The 23,940-nt window shown below is 45.6% G+C and overlaps 1 protein-coding gene across 8 annotated transcripts in view; it reads left to right on the forward strand.

Annotated features, from left to right (window-relative positions):
- Window positions 1–2,543: 2,543 nt before the first annotated feature.
- The window catches only part of TNFRSF19 (TNF receptor superfamily member 19), a 92,481-nt gene continuing 71,084 nt past the window's right edge, over window positions 2,544–23,940 (forward strand). For 3 of the 8 annotated variants that reach the window (XM_053207899.1, XM_053207845.1, XM_053207957.1), the window contains exons 1-2: window positions 11,963–12,742; window positions 22,586–22,678. In XM_053207899.1, the coding sequence (XP_053063874.1) occupies window positions 12,704–12,742; window positions 22,586–22,678 (132 nt within the window). In that variant the 5' untranslated portion in view covers window positions 11,963–12,703. Of the gene's footprint in view, window positions 3,066–11,713; window positions 11,940–11,960; window positions 12,743–22,585; window positions 22,679–23,940 lie in introns of those variants that run through there. The other 5 variants (XM_053207991.1, XM_053208067.1, XM_053208003.1 and 2 more) reach the window with 5 other exon arrangements.

The following is a 23,940-nucleotide window of genomic DNA, read 5'->3' on the forward strand; positions in this document are numbered from 1 at the left end:
TTGGGGAAGGGTAACAAAAGCCGCTCACGGGTGACGTGGCACTAGGAGTCATCGATAAAACGTTCTCACCTCGTGTTGTTGCAACAGGTAACGACGTAGAGTGGAGTGACGTATTTCTTATCACCGTGGCACCAGACTTAACCCGTCTAAGTTTCTTGGAGGGAAAGAGAAAAGCTTTGCTTTCAGGGTGCTGCTCACAAAGCACAATGGTCCAGGCCACATGTCCACATTGCAGGGAGCTCCGTGGGGCCAAAGCACAGCACTAATGAGCCCCGGGTCAAGAGGTCCCTCCTCATTCCAGAAGGGCCTTCAGCCACACTCTGCTCCTGGCGACAGATGGGGCCCTAACCTCAATTTCCTTTCATCTCACACGTGGGGGGCGAGGGGGACGGGTCTTGGCCACAGGAGGACCAATTCATAATAATGTTCAGTGACTCAGGGAATTAACCCTCCCATCGAAGACGTTACTGCATTGCTAGGCGTGTTTTGCACAACAAATCTCCCTCGATGAGATTTGTGTTCATCAAGGATCATTTGCCTGGTTTTCGTGTGAGTCCCTGCTTTCAAACGCCTCCTGGAAGCTCCCGGTGAAACGGTAAGAGTCCTCGTTCAGTCCCTCACCTATTTCTGCCGGTGTTGAACTCGGGCAAGACCCTAGGATTACTCGCCGCTGCAACGAACCGTGCAGAGCACCAGGTGTTCTGACTCCCCGCGTCAGCTTCTAGGGAGGCCCTATTCCAGGGTGCAGGGGGATGGGATAGGGGTTTCATGCTGGTTGCAGGGGTGGGTGGCCTCCAAGAAGAAATGGGCACATGCCCGCTCGGAACTATTTTGTCTTTTGAAATGTTTTCATTGAATTCGCCTTAGCATCGCCAGAAATGTTACGTGGAGTCCAGGGATCCCAGGATTTTTTTCCTGCCCTGCTTTTAAGAAGTCATAAAGAATGACACCTGCACTTCAAACACCATTGGAGCTCTGGGCCTCTTTGAGCAATGATGTGTGCAGTAGAAAAATTATAAAGGAAGTGTTGAAAAAGAAACGTGACTATTTAAATGTCATTTATACTGAGCTCAGTAGCTGTTCAAGCCAATGTTTTGCTATTAAATTTCGTTCGAGATTCACAGAACCCACTATAAAGTACACTTGCAGGAAAAATTAGACGAAACAAATTAGGGAGAGAAGTTACATAAAGAATGATTAGATTCTACTGTGTTCTCAGGTTTGCAAAAATGTTTTCACCTGACCTTCTAAAAGTTGGCAAATTTCCCTTAGAAAATAGAACATTTTCCTTCATTCCATGAAAGAGTGGTCTGGAATTCAGAGATGCCCTGTACCCCGGATTGTGATGAAGACAAAATTTCTGATGATCTTCTGTTTTGATAAACACTAAAAATAAAATCATCCTGTTGTATCGAATCGGCCATTGTCAAGAACCGATCGTTAAGAGAACTCTAAATAATGTGCAACAGGTCTCATTTTAAATTACGGAGAATGAGACCAACGTGGTGATTTTTTGTGAGTTACAAGTGCAAACTATGCATTTAGGAGAAACAATCCTGAAGGCACGGATAGCTTTGGGGTTAGCACGGGGCAACGGCTTTGCTCTACCGAGTCCTTTTCTTTTGTGAATTTAAAAAATGCTCAACAGGTGTTACTGAATTACACCTATCTAAGAACTACAGGGCCGCCTGGGTGGCTCAGTTGGTTAAGCATCCGACTTCGGCTCAGGTCATGATCTCGCGGTCCGTGAGTTCGAGCCCCGCGGCGGGCTCTGTGCTGACAGCTCGGCGCCCTGGAGCCTGTTTCAGATTCTGTGTCTCCGTCTCTCTCTGACCCTCCCCCGTTCATGCTCTGTCTCTCCCTGTCTCAAAAATAAATAAACGTTAAAAAAATAAAATAAAAACTAAGAACTACATGTTGTTTTAAAATATAGTTTTCAGAATCCCCGATAAAGACCAAGAGTAAGTCTCTGCCCTCAGGCTTAAGGGAGAGGGTGGTACATATTTAGCCAGTGATTAATTGCTGGTTATCCGCGGAGTAATTACTTTAATTGAAACACCACTGTTTCGCTGGTGTTCAGCCTCTACTAATTTAAGTTTCCAGGAAAAGACAGTTTGCTTTAAGTCCTTAAAGATGGGTCACGCTTCAGACAAAGACGACATTTTTTAAAATGTTCCCCTCTCCTTGCAGCAGAGCCCCTGGGTGTTGTCTGGAATGGTCTTAGAGTGCTATTTAACTACTCTGAATATTTGACACCCAGGCTTTGTGAAAAAGTTGTGACTCTTATCAACGAAGAGGCAATTAAAGGCAGTCCTTTGGAACCCAGATGGATCAGGGATCTTATCACACTCCCGCAATCGCTGTCCTTTCCAACTGGGAAACAGATAACAGAAACTGTGCTGCGGGAGGCACACTAGCCTAACGTGATTGGAAGTCAGGCAGACTCTGGCTTCTCCGGAGCTCTGCTCCCCCACAGGCTGAATTATAGCTCTCCTCCCAGTCCCACGGCGCTGAATGATGTCATGGGATCTGCAGTTCAGCGAGATGAAAGGGATCAAGCAGAACCCGCTGGCACTAGGCAAAGCCTCCAACACACAATCCACAACACGGCTTGGGAACCGAAAAGGCTACGGATCCAGCCACTCAGCTCAAGCTTGGGAGAGCCACGGGTATCGCCTGGTTGCAAAGGGGAAGGGGGAAAAAAAGAGAGAGAGAGAGAGAGGAAAACAACGTGATCCGTGTGAAACAAAAGAATTTGTGGACGAGGAGGGGAGGGCAACTACCTGCGGAAAGGGAACTTTCTTGATATCCATGCATATATATAAACTTAGCCCTGCCTTTGATGTTCTGCAACTGATCGCCGATCAGATTACGGCATTTCATCTCCCTGCTCGTCTGCCTTTGATCTGCATGGTTAATTTTATTTTCCTGGATTTGAAGTTTCGTCCGGGCTTGTGCTGACATACATTTTTGGGAAGGTAGCAGCACTTGGCACAGAAATGCTGCCACGGAGAAACTGAGTTGCCGAAAGGGTGAGTCCTGGAAAGAGTTCAGCACGTTTGCAGGTACAAATTTTATGTTTTGTCGTAGCTTTCACTTCACTTTTCCTGTGTGCTCTAAGGAAACGACGGCTTCAGTCAATTAAAAGCGGGCATTTCTCTGCTTGAATACCACATTGTGTTTCCTGGGTGTATCAGAGTAACTATGATTCTCCATGCCGTCTTTAGAGGTGATACAAAAGGGTTGGCAATGGGTCATGCAAACTGCACTTGGAAATGAGTTGTTCAAACAGGAGAAAACAGAGCGCTAACTTTAGCATACAACCCGCCTTCGGAGCCTGAGATCTGTAAGCTGTAATTGCGTTGAGTGTTTACAGGTTACTTTATTTAGTAAACAGGCCGAAGAACTTTCCTAGACGCCCCAAGGCTTTCCTTATTTTCTTACCTAAAAGAGTATACTGCATCTTTGGCAAGACTGTTCCTTAGTTTATTTATTCTCTCACCTCCAAGACGTAAACCCATCAACTACATTTCCTTATGCAGTTTGCATCCTCAAGGGAATCACTGAAAAGGCATTCAAGTACGATTAAAGCCTTTTAGGTGTAAAACTGAAGGACTTTTAAACCAGAGAGGGTAAAGCTGTGCCAAGTTTTGTCTAAAAAATTCTCTAGTGATTTTCTGTAACCTTTGGAAATAGCACAAGCCTTGTTTACAGAAACGTTCCCGCCCTTGGTATTCCTAAATTAACATTTACTTTAAATTTATAGTGACAGCTGTTGCCAGTTAAAAGTTGCCAACTGTTTATGAAAACTATCTGAGTAATCAACAGTTGCCATGCTCCACACAGGTTTTAGTCAAATTCTCACTTTGGTTTATACTCCACTTGGCAAACCCAAAACATATCTTGCCGTGGGTGCCAAATTTGAAAGTTAACTGTTGTTTTTTGTCAGTTCAGTGATCACACACACACACACACACACACGCACAACTCGCACACACACAGAGAACTCTTTACATGGAGAGGCAAGATTTTAATACAGTGCAAAAGAGTCTGTGTTCACATTAGTTCACTTTAGTGTTCTAGTCTTTATTTGGGTAAAATAATTATCATCACAATGGCATATTTTATGCTAGCTGAACCACAAAGAAATTATAAGTGATAAGATTAGTTATCCTTTAGTTTGAAATTCTGATGAAACAGGAAAGGTCTAATGAGCCTCATTTCATATGTAATTAATTTTTCAGAGCCAATTAATTTAATTACTTTCTAAACTTTCCTCCAGATATTAGAAGGAGGGTAATTAGCACTGTTTGTTTAATTTTAAAACTGTGATAACTGTTAAGAGGATATTATTTAAAACCATACTAAGCTGACTATATTTTAGAGATGTGTCAGTAAGAATTTAATCTAAGAGATTTAACTGTTGTTTTTTAGTCACGACGCCAGGAGAGGCATTTAAATTTTTGTTCTGCTGACAGTGTAACAAAGCCAGTTCAAAATATCCTGGGGTATCAGTTTAGGTCGATTCTTTCAATTGTTTGCTGAAAAAAATCCTCTTTAAATCACAAAAGCAGTATTCATGTTCACATTCCAATAAAGAAAATTAAGCTTTTAAAGTAACCAGTGGAGAAGATGCCTGAAGAAATAACACGCCGAGGAACTTGATCATTTGGTTTACATTTGGGATTTATAAAATTTCTTAAATGATTGCTTATTCTGCTACCAGGTTCATTTTAACAGCTACAAACACTCCTCAGCACTAAACAAAAGGGAGAATCAGCAATTATCTGATTAATTTCGGCTTTGTAGAAAACTAGCTTGGGCAAGTCAAGTCCTTGAAAATCCACTTCAGTTTCTGAATTAATTCAGTTAATTGTTTACTTCTTGGGTCCTGGTTGAGAAATGAAACATTGTATTTGATTTTAAAAGGAAGATGGCTATTGCTGAGCTACAGGTATGGCGTGGAAAAGCATTTCTTAATTAATTGCCACATGATGATCTCAGTCGTGACTTAAGTAGCCCTGATCCATAATACTTCCATGAACGACACCCTTGTATTGCATTTTTTTCAAAGCACTCTCCTATCTATTGCTTCAATGGCAGCGTTGTTACTGTAGAAGGACCAAGTCTTCAAAAGACTTTTCTAGTCCTGATTCGCTATGTGACCTTAAGAGAGTCACTTCACTACTCGTTTTTCTCCTGTGTTAAATGAGGGAGTTGACTATCTCGTTGTGAAATAAGCCGGTGGAATTTTTATAGCCATTTTGCAGATGAGCAGACTGAGATTAGAGAAAAGTTAACTTGACTCTCCTAACCAAGGTCACATGGCTGGTTTTTCAAGTCCTAATCCAGTGTTCTCTCTATTTCACCACGCATCGTCTATTTTCTAACAACTGCACAACAAATTCAATGCACTATGTAGCTGAACAGAGAACAATGTTAGTCTGAAAGATAAAGAGTAAGATAGCCACTTCCTAATGGAGTATATATTTTTGTTTCCTCAATAGATGTCAGTTAGCTGAATTAGTCTGGTTATGTTCTACCTGTTCCTTTAGCCTCTGTATTTTTTTTAACTTTTTTTTAATTTATTTTTGAGACAGGGAGAGACAGAGCATGAACAGGGGAGGGTCAGAGAGAGGGAGACACAGAATCTGAAACAGGCTCCAGGCTCCGAGCTGTCAGCACAGAGCCCGACGCAGGGCTCGAACTCACGGACTGTGAGATCGTGACCTGAGCCGAAGTCGGACGCTTAACCGACTGAGCCACCCGGGCGCCCCTGCTTCTGTATTTCTAAGCACTCTGAACACATGCTGGACCATAACGTTTAAGATGATTTTTTTTTTTTTTGAGAGAGAGAGAGAGAGAGAGAGAGAGAGAGAGCACGCGCACGCAGGCAGGGGAGGGGCAGAGGGACAGGGAGAGAGAGAATCTCCATGCCCAGCAAAGAGCCTGACGCAGGGCTCAATCTCACCACCGTGAGATCACGACCTGAGCGAAATCAAGAGTCAGACATGTAACCTCCTAAGCCCCCCAGGTGCCCCTAAAATAATTTTTACCGAAAGTCGAAGTCTCAACGCAATGTGCAATTCTATATATTTGTGTGAGTCTGCCTGTGTATGTGTGCATATACAAGTTGGGCATCGTATAAATAAATCTTTATGTGTTTTCCAGGAATTCATATTTTCCGAGAAGATGTCCCTGAAAAGTTTAATAGTGAATGAAATGTCGTTATTCGTTGAGGGAGATTCCCGGTGGGATTTTTGTGAGATTTTACTTTGCAAATTTCATATGGCTTGTACGTGATCTGTGTTCCATGCCACATTTGATTACATTAAGAATCCTTGAACAAGTTTTCTTTAACTCTTTCTGTTCCTTTTTTCCCTCAAGAAAGAAACATTTCTTGCGAATAAATTCAACTTATTGATTGACTATAAAGCTTGAACGTAGATACTGCTCTTAAGGCCAAATAGCCATCCCCAAGTCTTCTCATCCTCCTAAAGTTTTCATATAAAGCTTTACAGATTATTATTCCCTAACAGTCGCTAATATTTCTTAATTCACTGATATGTATTGAGGACTTGTGTGCCAGGAACTCTCACAGTGTTTTTTCAAACACTCTCTCATTTAAATTTATAATTGTCTCCTTCATGGTAGAGATGAGGAAAGTGAGTCTCAGAGAGACTCATAGACAACATGTGCGAGATCACAAGGCTAATTAAGTGGCAGCACTTGAGTGTATCTGATTTCAGACCCTGGGTTCTTTTGTTCTAGGGCTAGACCATTAATTGTTTCCATCACAAGAATTATATAGAGCCAACTTGATTTTGCCCAAAAAATAGGTTCTGTAGTTTACTTTCTTTTGATATATTTTATTTTATTTTATTTTTAAATGTTTTTATTTATTTTTGAGAGAGAGAGACAGAGCGTGAGCAGGGGAGGGGCAGAGAGAGAGGGAGACACAGAATCTGAAGCAGGCTCCAGGCTCTGAACTGTCAGCACAGAGCCCGACGCGGGGCTTGAACTCACAGACCATGAGATCATGACCTGAGCCGAAGTCGGATGCTCAACCGACTGAGCCACCCAGGCGCCCCTCTTTTGATATATTTTATAAGAGCTATTAGAAATTTTTGATAGAGCTTTCCATCAGTTAGCCTAGAATCTATAGCTATAAAGGATCTCAAGACATAAACCATTCTTCCTCTGCTTCACTAGACAGAACTCAGACATCTGCCACCTGCTTGGTCAGACTCTCTTCTCTGTGATGGCAGAGACAGTCCAAGTCGCCCTGGAAAAATTAATAATTTGGTGCCCCCTTGAGAGGATGATGCTTTATCATTTTGTCAGCCCAATTTAGAAAACTGGCCCTGAAAAGGAGGGCAGGGGAGGCTCCCCGGTGGCGGTGCTTAATTTCCCCTCTACTGTCACTCGCCATTCAGCGTCGGCCCCTGAATTGTTCCTCAAACCCACCCAGTGGCTGGAATCACCACTGAGAAGTTACCAAGTCTCCCATCCTTAGACTGACAGGTGGTTTCACAGCATCCAGGGTGAGTTCAGTTTGTTCTTTGATGAAAAGAGGGAGGGAGAGCTGAGATGGGCAGGTGGGGCTTTCCAGCGACTTTATCAAACCATTCCTTCCAGCATAAACCACCCTCTGCGAGAGGCGTGCTGATAAGTACAGCTTTCTGCATCCTGCTAAATGTCCCCATTCTTGGGCTGTTCCCAGCAAGCCCGGTCTTTCATTCAGCCACATGCAGAGGAGACTGCCATATTTATCAGGAAAGAGAGGAGGAGAGTCCAGGGCCATTTCTTTTCTCATTAAACACATGACAAGTCTAGCCAATGGGGGATGCCATAAATTCACAAAGATCACTGCAGCTGGTATTCACTCATAACAGCTTTGCTCTAAATAACCTCGTTGGCCTTTGCACGTATATTGGCTCATGTAGTGGTATGGTGAGCATTATGTTAAGACTCAGGGGGCCTGGGTTCTGACTCCAGCTTTATTATGAACTTGGTGTGTGACCTTGAGCAAGTCACAGCATGTCTGGCCCCAACCTGGCACTGATCATCCGGGATTGGCAGCAATGGGTGTTGCGAGTTACTTAAGTAGCTGCATCTTGGTTATTTTTTCCCTCATTTTCTTAACTATATTTGACAAACTTTATTCATCTTTGAGATCGTCACTCCCACTTGTTAACTCATTCAACAAATGTTAATGAGCACCTACTATGTGCCAGGCACTGTAAATTAAATGCCACTGACAGACAAAATTCAGTACCTTCATGTGGCCTGCATTCTGTTGCCTTTTTCCAAGGACTAGTGATCTACACTAGAAATTACTAGGAAGTCAACCAATTTTCCTTGAACTTTGCTTTTAGTGAGCTGACTGGTCACTAAAACTGTTTTTTTTTTTTTTTAATTTGTTACTTCACTAGTTTAAGTGGAGGGGGGGAATGGCCTCTTGTCTTCCAGCATCTGAATGAGTGTGGTAAAGTGGGCAGTATTTACTGAACTTAACCAGCCTCTTCTTTAAGGATAAGACACGTGCAGTAGCTAGAGTGCAGAATTCCAGTGCTCTTTGCCCCCACTGTCAAATGTCATTTCAATTATCATTTATTTACTGCTGCTAGGCTTTGGATGCCCTACAATAGATATCCTACCATCGTAATAATGGCTGCCATTTAGTGAGCATTTACTCTGTGCCAGGCATGGAGCTGAGTGCTTTAAATGCCTTGTTTTATTGAGCAGCCACCGATGAGACAAATTTTACAGGTGAGAAAAAAAAAAAAAGGAAATTTAAGGAGGCGAAGTTCCTTTTCCCAGGATATGCAATAGTGGATGGCAAGTTGGCATCCAAGACCAGATAATCTGATGCCAAGGCCGATGCATGTCAAAAATAATGTCTCTCTCTATAGTGAACTAATAGGCTAACCGGGCAGATCAATCATACACACATGAAATGACGCAAGAACTAATGGGCTAAATAATGTCTTACTGTCTCCAAGTACAAAAGGAGGCCAGAGAACAAAAGAGCTTTTAGCCGAAGTCACAGAGGTAGTTCTCAAGTTGGCAGATTAAATTCCACTGAGAAAACATTTATTGAACATTCGCTTGGATGTTTGATATTATCAGAGATACAAGTTTGAACAAAATACACCCCTTCTCTGTAAGCATTTTTAACTCCTTAAGGCAGAAAGCTAAGTAAGTCCCACTTGGATGCAAGTGCTATCATTGTAGGAAGCCCACGAATCTTGGATAGACTCGTGAGAGCTGTGGCTTTCCAGCTGGTTCTGAGATAGAAGTCAGGTGTAAGTAAGTGAGGAGGCAGAGCAGTAAAGGGGAATCGGTGAGTATTAAGAGGAAGAGAAGGGGAAGTTCGGGGCACATTTGAGGCAAGGCGAGCCGACCAGTTTGGCCAGAACAGAAAGTGTGTGGTCTAGAGGAGAGAAAGATAAGGCTGAAAATGTGGGCAGAGCCCCAAACACGGCAATCTTTGAATGCTAATTTAAGGAGCCGGAAAGCCGGTCTTAACAATGAGGAGCCTCTCGTAAACCTTTTAATTAGACACTGCCAGTGATGAAAGGCGGGAGGAAGCAGACCGCTGGACAGACCAGCGGAGAGAAAAGTTGACTGCGGCAATATCCCCGGGCAAGGTGGGGAGGGCCTGTACCTTGGTGGAGTTAGTGGGACAAAGGGTTTTCCCTTCCTCTTTTTAGAGGAAGAAAGGGTGACTGTGTGAGACCTCACAAAGGAAGAGGCAACAATTCAGCTTCACCAAGAAGCTGAGTGCTCTAGGTGCCAGACCCGGGGACGTTAAGGAAGTAACAGGTGTCCTCCGGGTGATTCAAGTCCAGGTAGGGAAAGGAGCGCAATCAAACAGGTGACTTCGGTATAACACGCACAGGAGTGCAGTCGTGTAGTTGTGCCAGGCGACGGCACAGATGGGCTGCGAGGCTCTCTTCCTATCTCCCGATAAATACGGCAGACTGCTCTGCATGAAACTTCCCTGAGCAGCAGCACATGATGCTAGGCTAGGGCTGCCCGAGCCCGGGGACGTTTAGGAAGATGCAGAAAGCTGCACTTACCAGAACTCCTCTCACAGAGAGTGGTTTGTGCTGGAAGGAATGAATGGATTGATAAAGTCGCTGCAAAGCCAAACCCCCCCCCCCTTCATCAAAGAGCAAATTGACCTCACTGTGGATGGTGTGAAACCACCTCTCCATCTAAGGATGGAAGTCTTGCCGTGAGGTTCAAATAAGATGGTGCATATCATTTGTAAGTTATTTACAAAGTCGATGTTGGGGTCTGTATTCAGACTGGGTTAGATTTGAAGTAGGTCATCTTGAGGTGTGACCCTTGGGAATGCTTTTGAATGTACTTTTCACAAGCACCTGGCCTAGCACTATGGTGTGCTCAAGGCCTCAAGATGTACTATCAGAAATTAACTAGAACAACTCATTCATTTATTCATCAACAAACATTTATCGAGGGGCTACTATGGGCTTTAAGGTATCGTAAAGAAACACAGGCTATGGTTCCATCCAAAGAGTGGTGTCGTTGTGTCAGGAAAACAAAACCAACAGACAAGAAACGGTGGATGCCTCTTTTTACCAAAGTCATGAACGTATCTTGTGTTTGAAGGAAATTTCCCCTTTTATTTACCCGCTGGACAGATGAAACAATAGCTGCTTACATTTCTATGGCATTCTACTGCTGAAAAAGTATTTTTTAGGTACCTCATTCTTTTACTCCTTCCAACAAATTTGCAAACTGGGCACCGTTAGCTCCGTTTGATAAGTGCATAAACTCAAGTGCATAAGTTTCAACACCTTCCACAAAATACTTTGTTAAGGCCTGGAGCCAGCACTCTGTGCTCCCCCACATGGCCAGCGGCTTCCAGGTTATGGAGCGACCTTAACGGTTGGATTGGGCTAGTGCTGGCGTGGAGGAGGGGGACCCAAGCCTATGTACAAGGATTCACCTTGTTAACTGATCCTTAGACGTTTCTGGCCAAGGTGGGGGAGGGGGCGCCTTGGGTGAGTATCTGCTGGAAAAATGTATCAATGAATGAATGAGACGATTATTGACGAGCCAGGTCATCATGATTTTGATCGACCAGAGCAAACGTGCCACATCGTTTTCTGAGGGGGGGGGGGGGTCTTTCCTGCTACGCAGAAGCAGGTGCTGGGTAGAATGCGACCAGGCAAGGGAAAGGCACAAAGGTCCTGAGAAAATACGTCCAGGGTACAAACGGCGGCTCTCTCCCTTCGCCAAAGGCATTTCCCCTCACACAGCCAAGCTTTTGCTGGTCTCGGGGCCCCGCTCTCCCCCCACCTCCCCCACCCCCGGCCCCTTAGCCTGCGGGACGCATTCGACAGCTCCCGCAGCCTCAGGGGTCAAGCCTTCTGCGCCTCTGACCTCGGCTCGGCAGTGGGAGGGGAGCCGGGGTTGAGCACAGCTGGGGCGGCCCAGGGCCGGAGGCGGGGCGAGGGGACGGGAGGGGCCCTGGGTGGGCGGGGCCGGCCCTGGGTGGGCGGGGCCGGCCCTGGGTGGGCGGGGCCGGCCCTGGGTGGGCGGGGCCGGCCCTGGGTGGGCGGGGCCGGCCCTGGGTGGGCGGGGCCGGCCCTGGGTGGGCGGGGCCGGCCCTGGGTGGGCGGGGCCGGCCCTGGGTGGGCGGGGCCGGCCCTGGGTGGGCGGGGCCGGCCCTGGGTGGGCGGGGCCCGGGAGGCGGCTGCCGTTGCCGGGCTACCGGAGAGCGCGCAGCCCGCGGCGCAGGGAAGCGTCTGGCTCGCGCGCGAAGAGGACCCCCCAGACCCGCCTGCGCGCCCGGTACCCTGCACCCGGCCCTTTCCGCGCGCCCCTTTGGCCGCAAGCCCGCCTGGACCTGCAGGGCGCGACGGGGAGCGGCGGCCGGCGAAGCCTCCCGGGTCACTGGGAAGGTAGGTGCCCGGCTCCGCCGGGGGCCGCGCGGAGGTCCCTCGCCCTCGCCCCCGCCCCGGGTGGGTCCCCGAGGCTCGGCAGCCGGGGAGGAGGCGGCTGCCTGAGGCGAGGGTCGCCGGCGAGGGCTGCTCCCGCGCAGCGGAGGGGGGCGGGCGGACCGAGCCGGGCGAAGGTGACCCCCGGGCGGGGTGACAGCCAGGGGAGGAGGGAGGACGCTCTGCAGATGCCGGAGCTTTGGTCGCGGCCGCGAGGGGGACGCGGGAAAGCGAACGCCTCCGGGTCTCCGCCGGCGGTGGGAGCGGCGGGACTGGGTCTTAACATCCAGGGATCTTGGAAATGGGAAACGGCTTGTGAGGCAGACGTGTGCGCGCGCGTGTAGATGAACCTGCGGGAGGCTGAAGCCGGGCCCGGAAAGGTGGCGCTGCAGCGTGTGCCCCGGGCACCTCGCAGCCGCGCGGCGCCCCTGCGTGGACGCGGCGCTGCTCGGGGGAAGCGGGCGCGGGCCTGGCCCGCCCGCCCCGCCGCCGTGGGGCGGGGCAGAGGGCACTCACGGCCCTTGCGAGTCCTCCGTAAACAAATTCCGTGGAAGCGGAATCTCGCAGACCTGGGACCATCTGTCAGGACGGTGATGGGCAGAGCAGGTCGTAGATGAGGGAGGAAGGTCAATGCTCGCGGCCCTCGTCTGGGTTGCGTCCCAGAGAAATTTACTGATCAACTCTCGAAGATGAAGTTTGGGAGGCTCGGCGTTCAGTGATCCGTTTTGATGGTAGCAAACTGTTCATCGGACATGGGAGGAATCCATGTGAGTCTTTTTTTTTCTTTTTTCTTTTTTTTTTTTTTTTTGCATTTTCACCAAAGGACTCGATCTGCAAACACGACCATAAGCCTCGTGCCGTATTTCTTTAGCTGAAATAACTCAAAATATTTATGCAGGTGTAGTTTTCTACTCCATTGACGGTTTTCCTTTACTAGAAGACAGATTGTTCACATAAACAGGAAACAGTTATTGTTAAACATGACTTATGCAAACGGAAGATTTTAATACGCTGTTATTTCATGATCCGGTACTGCTCTGCAAAAGGGAGGATTATGTTGCATTAGTTCAGGATTTGCTCAGTATGTTTTCTGTTGTGCAGTTTCACCTCGGGCATTTTCGCCAGTGCTGCTTTCGTGTAGTTTACAAATATTTTATTGCAAAGCGCTGCTTGGTCTCTGAGTTAAAGATTGGCAACTTGAAGGGGGTGAGAATGGAGTCCCACTGTGGAAGAAGAACGTGTTCGGCATTAATCATCATTCACAGAGATGTGGGTGCTTAAAAAGAATTTATCTTGGGTGATATTTATCGAGTTGTCCTGAAAATAATACAAAACCTAGAAATGCATTTCATTGCGAAAATAACACCTTGACATCAATGCATAGCTCTGTAAGTTCTTTATTTTTTGATCTATGAAATGCCATAACATCTACCCTCTTACCAAGGCCACATGACTTTACTGACTTGAGAATTTTTTTCCACAGTAAGTGCTGACTTTGAGATATTGTGTTAGTATTTTCTGGGACATTGATGGAAGTTACCATCCTTGACGAGAGTGTCTTTTGACTGGGAGTCTAGGCTGCATCTTGAATTTGAAGTTAAGGACATGTGAAGACGTTTATGCACTTGAAATTGCAGTCTTAAAGTACCTTTCCTATCCGGAAAATTGAGTAAGGAACACTCCTAATATAAGCTTTTTAAAAGAAAAGAAAAGTAAATGAAATGTCTTTACTTCAGGTAATCACTGGATTTCCTTTGTACCTACCTGCACACAACATATGAACGGAAAAATGGAGACATGTGAGGGTCACGTGTTGTCCCTGATATGTTAATTTAATTTACTGGTTACAGCTCTTAATACGTGAATCGGGGGCATGTTGGGAGTTTTCGAAACATGAGTGAAATATTCAGCTAACACCCACGAAGAGAATTTGATTCTCCTTTCTCGTGTATTTAAATCTCCAAGCTTAGCCCAATCCCCTGTGATCCCTTCCATCATTCAGAAATTACTAAAACACAAAAAAGCTGCAGGCACCGTGAACATATGAAGAAAGCAAGTCCTTTCAAATCTGCCGAGTCAATATTTAAAGTCAAGCATTTAAAATTCGGGGAAAGGCCAACATCCCCTATCTCTGTTGATGACAGGTTGAATAAGAATACCCACCTTGAATAAATGTACACTCCAAATAAATAGACAGCTGCTTATGTGATAAGAGCCGGGAGCGGTTCCACAGTGAAGTACATTTGTCTCACGGCAGCTGATTATTATGAAACGTTCATAGCCTTTTTAGAGTAACTTTCTAACTGAAGAAACAACAGTAAAGCAGTGTGAACACAGTTTCTTTTCGTGATTTACGTTGAGCAGTGAGTTCATTCATTGTATTTCATCCACCTAAAATGTTTACATTTAAAAGTAAGATGTTTAAACAGCATCGGGCTGTCTTTCAGTCCACACATCACAGAATATGTGCCTTTCAAACTGAGGTTTTAAAACCCGGGCTTTACAAAGAGAACAGGCACCCATCAGCAATTAGATAAAACAAAGGAACTTGTGTATCTGGAGATTAAATACTACGGAGCCCCTCTTCAGTGGGCTTGGATAGGTTTCACACGAGGAGATCTAAAAGAATGGACGCCACTTATACTGGAAAAGAACCCTTCGAATGTTTCAAAGAGAAGTTTTGGAACCGATCCAGACTTCTAAAATAAAAATTGAAACAGCTGTGTTTTAGAAATGGTTATGCACAGTTCTCTGAAGATACGCCGTGTCGGCCTTTGAGGCCCCCACACTCCTTCATGCTCCCGTTGTTCTATTTGCGTTTTGAGACAGAAAAACATTTATGAATTGCAGTGAGGTGGGGGGAGGTGCCCTGGTTACAGCATGCCACATTTCTCGAGAACCCTGACCGTGATTTTCCTAAGGCAAAGATGAGCGAGTCCACAACTCAGAGAAACCAAAAGAATTCATCTTCAAAAACCCTGTCCTGGGTTAAGTTCTTTAAAAAAAAAAAAAAAAAAAAAAATTGTAGAAGCCTTGACAGTGAGTGGCCCCTAATGTTTTTGAACTTTGGGGGAATTGAAGGTATCGTGTTTGGCAACAGAACGTTGTAAAGCTTGTGGAGTTTTTAGTAGAAACCATTTCATGATCTGAAAAAGGGAAATCTTTCTCATTTCCCAGCCAACAACAATATGTATATCCTTACTACCGCATGCCTTTGTGAGGCTTCCTAGGCTACAAAGAGGCTGCCCACTGTATGATGTAGGAAGAATGATTTTCAGAACGTAAGGAAATGGAGGGCTAAGGTGGGAGGAGGCCAGAGGCCGGGGTCACTGTCCTGCTTGGAAATAGCCATACCCTACATTGCTAACTAGTTTTTATTCTCTCAGCATCTGGGACTGACCTTATTTCTAAGCCATTTATGATTATGGTCCACCATTAAAAAGGCCGTATGCATAGCACTGGCTTTATTTCAAAGCTGATTTTTATAAATTGTAAGCCTGCCAGTTTACTTTAATGTTGATTTTTTAAAAAGATATTTCAGTTTATTGCACATTGGAAAAACGTATGAGTTGAATGCAGCCTTATTACATAATGGTAATACAGTTTTATGAGATGAAAACTGTTACCTATTGCGGGCACTGTATGTTGGATAATAAATCAAATAACCGTAAAAGGATAAAAAACTAAAATTAATTTATTCTGGGAAAAATATCCAGGTTATTCGAATTACTCTGAAATGCGTGCGTTCTGGTCATTTCTAAGACAAAAAATAAAGGTCATTCTCAGAGAGAGTTAATGGATTGTTAAAATTAGAAAAATAAATACCAGATTCTTCGTTAGTGATCTTTGTTAATATGATAGCACGATATTCAAGAAGTGGGGTCCTGAACTGAATCGTGTTCTACCAAAGCAATTTATATTTCAATCTCAAGTTACAGCTGCACATATTTTCAACACATATTGTTTTAGTCCTTATAACAATCATAAGAGCTAAGATGTTATAGCTAATTAGTGAATTTCTCCATTCATTCAATGTGTACTGGGCACATATTTTGGGTTAGAGTTCTACAGCGAAATCAGTTAATCTTGCCATTAAGTCCTCAAACCATAATTGGTGGTGAACTCAAATGGGTTGGTTGGTGCTGAAGTGAAGGGAGGGTTCTCAGTGCGCATTAGGGAGTGGTGGAGACTGGGGCGCTAGGACGTATATGTTCTTCTGTGTAAGGGACAACTGATGGCTCAGCTCTAGCTCGTGCTGCCTTGATGTGGGACTCATGGTTGCCAGGTTTTCTAGTTTTTCAAGAGAATTCTTTATTTTTGATATTGGAAACTTATTTTAAAAAATTAGGGGCACCTGGATGGCTCAGTCAGTTAAGGGTCTGGCTTTGGCTCGGGTCATGATCTCACAGCTGGTGGGTTCGAGCCCCACGTTGGGCTCTGTGCTGACAGCTCGGAGCCTGGAGCCTGCTTGGGATTCCGTGTCTCTCTCTCTCTCTCTCTCTCTCTCTGCCCCTCCCCTGCTCACACTCTGTCTCTCTCTGTCTCTCAAAAAATAAACAAATATTAAAAAAACAAAATAAGAACCACCGTGACTGTAGAAAATAATGCTGCTGGCCAGATGCAGTAGCATCGGGCTGCAAAGAGAGTGGACTAACCGGGTAATTATGCTGCGGGGTGGAGAGGAACCCAGGGTGCAGGGGCGGTGCCGGGGAAGCACGAAGGAGAGGTGTCATCCCAGATTCAGGGAGAGCCCAGAAGAACTTTGACAGATTGTGGGCCAGGCGTGGCAGATAGAGTCACAGTACACGTAGGAAGGACCCAAGACAAAAGAGGGGCGGTCACTGAGCCAACTGCAGGTGGGGACGGCTGCCCTGGCTTGGGATCCAGTGGTCTGCCTGGCCGATGGGAGGTGGAGCCCATAACTGCTCCTCTCTAGCGGGCTCCTGTGAACAGCTGCTGGGGGCCTGGTTTCTTGGCCTGAGGACACAGCAGCATAGGTTTCCGTGATCTGGACAAGGAAGCAGAGGCGTGTGCGTTGCCGCGCCCCTTGGATCTGCCCCCGTTAGCGGCTGGCCAGCTAGGACATATCGTGTGAGTTACCCTTCGTTCGAATGAGCAGGCCGAGCAGCTTGACTTGGTAAGCAGCCCCTTTCCTTGCCGCCGAGCACAACGTCTGCCAGCTCTGCCCCTGAGGCGCCTGTGCCTTTGTTCTGCTTGCCTGGGTCTCCCAGCGCTGCCGCTCTGTTGGGTGCTGTTGATGCAGCCGGTGGGGCAGAAGGGCCAGACTCCTCGAATACAGTAAACCAGGCGTCATTAGGCTTTTCCTCATCGCTTAGCGATAGCCAGCTTCTCTGCACACGTTTTGCGAGAATGGTGGCTTGGTGGTTAGTAGGCCCTATCTGGTCTGGATTGTTTCGGCAAACTGTGAAAAGCCATGATCCCGGTAATTTGTACGTGTCGTGGCTGATAAGTCATCTCCAAATAAGCAGAACACTGAAGTCGTTTTCTGTCTGGGCCAGACCCCGAATGCTCAGAAGCTAAAAGCCGTTTCAGTAAATACCTTTTTATTGCCTTGTTTTTATTTTAAATATCATTCTTTGAACACTCGTTATTTCGTTACATTTTCCTTCTTTTTATGAACGCCGAAGCATTTCACAAGGTATTTCGCTTTTTTCCGGGAAGTGCAAAGTCACACTTACAACACCCTACCAGCTAAATTGTTTCCAAACAGCCCTTTGCCAGGCTAGGCTAAAGGGTGCTTAGGAGATGTCCCCGCCCCTGCTAAGCTATGAGCTTCCTCAAAGTGCACCTTTGTACTGTCCTGCCCCAACTTGATATTGCCTCCTTTCAAGCACCTAATAACCGTTTAATCAAAGCGTGCTGAATAAATGAGTACATCGTTACATGTGTTATTTGGTTATATAGTTTTGCTTTTGTTGATCAGTTTTGCTCAGGCACTCCTACTGTGCCAAATGACCATTGGGTGCCACGGCGTATGATGATCTAACCCTGAGTCGACCTGGCAGGGTGGCCGCGAGCCTCGCTTTGGAGTTACCAGGCGTGAACTCGATTCGGTTTTCACCTATCACGTGTCCTTGACCCCTGGTCTTCTCTCATATCGGGTGGGAATAAATATCTACTTTACAGTGTGGGAGTAAGGGAAAAAATTATACTTTTCGTAAAGCCTTACCACAACCCTCAACATATAAGTGCTTAGTGCAGACTTTGAATTGATTCTTAGTGTTTGAATGTTTTCTGCAGACCTGTGGGTCTAGAGATCTAAAGCATCACCAGCCACCGGACTGTGGCCATCTGAATAATGTCGCCTGCCTGTCTAACAGGTTACAGTCTTCAAGAACTGTCACACGCATTGGATCATATGGCCTCCAATCATAACGTCATCGACAACAGTAATCCTCGCTAACACCGATGCAGCACTTACTAGAAACAGTTTGTATCGATGAACTTTCCCCGGAAGTGCTTTTTAAGTGCTGTTAAACTCACAGGAAGTTCAGGAGGTGTTGTCACTGTGCCCTATGTAGAGATGAGGAAACTGAGACTCAGATTAAGTAACTTGTCCAAGTTCACACGCTAATGAGTGACCTTGGCAGGAACAACTGCGGTAGTAATGACATCAGCCCCAGTCATCCGCTAAGCGTCTGTTCTGTTTTAGGTGCTGGGCTAAGCGCTTTATGAACATCATCTCCGGTAATCCCCACAACTCCCCTGTGAGATAGGTTCTGTCGTTATGGCTATGTAGCTTCCAAGTGACATCGCTAAGAAACGGGACTGAAAACCCACGCGTTCTGGTTGCCAGTTTCCCCTGAGACCAGGGTGTTTTTACCCGTGTCGGGCTCACGTGCAGAAAACTGTCTGAACCTGGATTTTGGATCATCCCAACTGCTGTCAGAACAGTCGACCCAGTCGAAATTATTTCCCAGCCCCTTGGTATAAAAAAAAAACCAAGCTAAGAGAGAAGTCACAGAAAAGAGAAGTGACATATTCCAGCAGCACATTTCAATCTCTAGCTCCTGGAAACCTGGAAAAAAAAAAACTCACATTTTTTAAAGTGAATTAGGATTTGTAGAGAGAAAAATCCTCCTTCAGTCCTGCCTTCTAGTCCAACGCACTTAATACCCCATAGATATTATGAGATAGTAATAAGATCTATCTGAGATGGAATGTTTATTCTCGTTCACCCCAGAATATGTGCAACCACCTCTCACCTGTTTTCCACAACACATTCATCGTTTTGTGCTTCTCCACGCATTTAATCCAGCAAACGTTTGTGTGCCTGTGTGTGCCAGGCAGTATTCTAGGCACCGGAAATACAGAGAGTAATGATGCGTGCTCCCTATTTTCAAGGAACATACAATCTGGTGAGCGAAAATAAGCATAACTGCTAGGCCATACGATCGGTACGGTGCATGGAGGCAAGAAAGGCCTTCTAGGGCCACAGGGAGCAGATCTCTTCAGTGTGCTTGCTCGTGGACAGCATCTCAGCAGGGTGACAGTTGACCTGGTTCTTGGAGGGATTGAGGGGGGACGTCTGTCAAGACCAAAGTTACAGTCTGTGCAACAGGGCAAGACCACGGGCGTTCAGGAAGAACGTGGCTATTGGGCTGTGGCACAGCCAGAGGGGCATGAGAGCAGTGACCAGGCGGGCAGGCCAGCAGGTGAGACTATAAGGGCCTAGGTCCAGGCTGAGGAGTTTAAAGGATAATTTGCAAATGTAAACCCACTCAAGCTATTCAGTTTAGCATATGTGTTGGGAGAATAACACAAGTCAGCACATAGGCTATAGTTCCATTCAGTTTCTACCTTAAAAAATCTAAAAAAAAAAAAATCTGTCTTTCTGAGGCACAAATCATAGTACTGTAGTTAATTTTGCTTTTTCCTTAATAGTGTTTATGTGATTTTTATCTCGTCACTTCTTTTAATTTGTAGACTTTTCAAGCAGGACTCTGCAGTTATCTCTTTGCCTGAAGAACATTATACATGTATTTTTTTCATTTACTTCATGAACAATGAAATACTTACACTACAAAGAAGTTATAGGAAACAGAGGGGAAAACGTTCAGCCAGGATGCCACGATATGAAGGAACCTAACCGTTGATGGTATCCTGGCTCCTTTCTTATTTTTTTAAACTTTTTTTAAGTTTATTTATTTATGAGAGAGAGAGAGAGAGAGAGAGCGCGCATGACTGGGGGAGGGGCAGAGAGAGAGGGAGACACAGAATCCGAAGTAGGCTCCAGGCTCTGAGCTGTCGGCACAGAGCTCGATGCAGGGCTCGAAGTCACAAACCGTGAGATCATGACCTGAGCCGAGGTCGGACACTTAAGCGACCGAGCCACCCGGGCACCCCGGGCTCATCTATTTTTGTACATAAAACAGGTGTATCTTCTGAATCATATTGCCATGACTTCTCACTTGGTGTGCATGGCAGTGATCGCCCGGCGGGAAGATGCTAAGTATTTGTGTTCCGCCCCCAGCAGTGGGTACGGTATCCCAGTATAGCGATCTGTCCAGACCAGTTGCCTGATTGTGCTGTACTCTGACTCTGTCGATCTCTTTTCTTCTCATGTTTTGTGTAAATGCACGGGTATTTATACCCTCTTTTCCATATTAGCTAAATCCGTATGGATTTTATGCTACTACTTTTAAAAATTAGCACATTTTTAAAAATCAGGACCATGTCGAAAAAGAGATAACCTGAAGCATACTTTTTAGGGAATGTGAGTTTATCTCATCCCAATCCCGTGTCTGCACAAGCAGGAAGCCGCATGGTTGGGTAATTGCTGGGTCATTCTGAGATATGCAAGGAGGAAAAAAGATGTGACCAAAAAGCTAGAAAAGCAAAAGCGAACAAACAAACAAAAACACCCCACAACACTTGGAATTCGCTCAGAATGGGTCATTCATTCAGCAAACGTGTAAATGATTCCTTATTGCCCCGATAATTGGACCTACTCAGGCGACAGGGGTGACCTTGTGGGTTGTTGCTGTCCCGGCTTGTTCAGGCTCACCCCTGGCTGGCTGCTTGGCCAGCAGTGACACGGCCACCCGCCTGGCCCCGCTCCACTTCCTTTGTTGTTGTCGTTACTGTCTTTCTTGAGGTCTTTGGCCCACAGTTCTGGTTCTCTGCCCTGGTTTGTTTGTTTGTTTCTTTCTTTTTTTTAATTAATGTTCATTTTTGAGAGAGAGAGAGACAGAGACAGAGTGCAAGCATGGGAGGGGTAGAGCGAGTGGGCGACACAGAATCCGAAGCGGGCTCCAGGCTCTGAGCTGTCAGCACAGAGCCCGACGCGGGGCTCGAACCCATGAACCGTGAGATCATGACCTGAGCCGAAGTCGATGCTTCACCGAGTGAGCTGCCCAAGAGCCCCTGCTCTGATTTCTTTCTAAGTGGCCTGATTGTCTGCTCTGGGTGTCTGTTAGTTTTAGAAGATTCCACTTAGAAGGGAAACTGAACCCTTGCTTCTCTACCTGATGGATGGAGCCACCAGCTGAATGTTCACTTCTTCTTTTTTTTAAAAAAACATAAATCTCTTCTCTTGACGTTGTGTGGACCTGTAAGAAAGGCAACCCTGTTTGTTGCTACATTTTAGGTCATTTCTCGCAAAGATGAAGAGGTTTGGTTTACCTTTTGTTGAAAGGTAAATGCCTCCAATTTCATCACTTGTGAATGATTTTTAGGTGTTTTAAAATAAATGCTTATTTTTCTGCCCGGAGATTACCTTCACTGTACTGGTTGGAGGAGGAACTCACGCATGCCAGACATTGGCCATGTCGGCTTCTTAGTGGAGCTGAAGCCCCACCATCCAAGCGTCACGACTGTGTTGCTGGGGATAGTGACGCAGGGACACGGGAGCCAACCCACCTGGGTGTGCTCCCTGCCCTGCCTCTTACTAGCAGTGTGGCCTAATGCAGTGTGATCCAGCCCTCTCTGAGCCTCAGTTTCCCCATCTCTAAAGCGGGGATAATGACGGTATCTCCCTTCTGGAGTACTTCGGAAGGTAAATGAGCTAATGCGCCGAAGACAGTACCTGGCGTAGAGTGGTTAGCACATGTTTACTGTTGTTTTACCCCTATTATTCATTCCCCTCTTGGCACTGACCAAACCCATCTCCATGGCAGTTTATATAGTCGCTGTTTGAATATACCTCTCTGCTGGGTGGAGTAGTTTGGACACTGTCGAGGCCTGGGTAGAAAATAAAGGCATGTGTGGGGGCTCCCGGTTGGCTCAGTCAGTAGAGCACGTGGCTCTTGATCTTGGGGTTTTAAACGCGAACCCCACAGTGGATGTAAAGACTACTTCAAAAAATAAGATCTTTTTTAAAAAAAGAAGAAAATAAAGTCATGGATAGCCCAGGAATTCGGAGCCAGAAAGAATTTTGGACCAATTTCAGAAGGACAAAGCTTTCATTCTCCCAACCGAAATTGTTAAAGGCTTACCTATTGTTTGTCTGTGTATCTTTTACAGAGCGATTTCCTTTAAAACATAAATAGTATTACCTAGTATATCTATTAACGGTAAACATTCTAGGGTAAATACAAGAACACGGTGACCAGTGTTATTCCGGTTAACTAGATCTTCTTGTCTTTTAGAAAACTCTTCAACAAAAGGGAGCCATGACTTTCAAAGTGCACCTGGGACAAGAGAGGGCATTCTGCACCGTTGTGGTTTTACTGGCCTATTTGGTAAGTCAAGTCTTTACTTTCATAAGAATGTGGGAAAGAATCGCTGTAAATCGTATTGAAACTGTTTTGTTTTTCCAGTGCCATCTTCTCAATTTTTCCTTCAAATTGTATTTTATCAACGTCGCGTGTAATTAAGAAGCAAAGATTGCTGCCGAGTCTTGACATTTGTACTGATGGTTACAATTATTTTCTTCTTTTAAGTTTATTTATTTATTCTGAGACAGAGTCAGCGTGAGTCGGGGAGGGGACAGAGAATCCCAAGCAGCCTCTGCATGCACTGTCAGCACGGAGGAACCCCAGGAGGGGCTCGAATTCACAGAACCGTGAGATCATGACCTGAGCCGAAACCAAGAGTCGGACACTTAACAGCCTGAGCTACCCAGGCGCCCCTAAAATTATTTTACTACATTTAGACGAAGCAATAAAATCACAGCGTAACTTATAACCAATGACAATGGTGCTCCCTTGGGTTTATAGGCAGATGCCTCTACAGTACACCCTAGACCCTGACGAGACCAGATTCTAATTGGAGTTCGTGACTTTCGTGGTGTGTGTGTGAAGACACTAGAATTGACTTTCAAAAGAGCTGTTATTTTTATACGGTTACTTATATCCTTCTTGGTCCCAAAAAGGATTAAAGACAGTTGGAGAGTTTTAATGTTTGAAAACTTGACGCAAAGACCTATAAGATGGTCACAAGAATTGAAATTCATTAAATCTGGAGATAGGATCATCACCTGCAAATGTGAAAAGACTTATTTACCCTGAAGACGGTACCTGAAGTCTTCTTGAAAGACAAAGTGAGGGGAAATGGGTCACATTGGATTCTGAGGTTCAGGTACGGCAAGGAAAATTTCCTTTCTTTCAGCTGGGGCTGTTAAACGTTCGAATGACTGGTCTAGGAGGGAGGTCGTGGAATTTCTTTCGCAAAGCCATTGCAGTCTCTTTGTGGCGGAATGGAGTCTCGTACCTCTCTTAAATAAAATCAGACTCCTTAAGATGGGTAGTCAAGGGGAGTTAAGAGAGGCGGGAAGATATTATTAGGCCTTTAGCCCCAGATCATTTTCTAGTGCTGAACTATGCCTTGAATCCTCCCCTTCTGCCTGCTCAAGAGGTTCAGGCTTTGATTTTATTCAATTAGTTTGCAGGACATCATTGTAGACACTCTCGTGTCAAGGTGGAGGCAGTTTGTACTAAATAATGGCTCATTATTACAACCATCAAAAACAATTTCCCATACCCCTGTGTGTGACAAGCATTCT

This window comes from Acinonyx jubatus, chromosome A1 (genome assembly GCF_027475565.1).
Source record: "Acinonyx jubatus isolate Ajub_Pintada_27869175 chromosome A1, VMU_Ajub_asm_v1.0, whole genome shotgun sequence".
NCBI classification, from domain to species: domain Eukaryota; kingdom Metazoa; phylum Chordata; class Mammalia; order Carnivora; family Felidae; genus Acinonyx; species Acinonyx jubatus.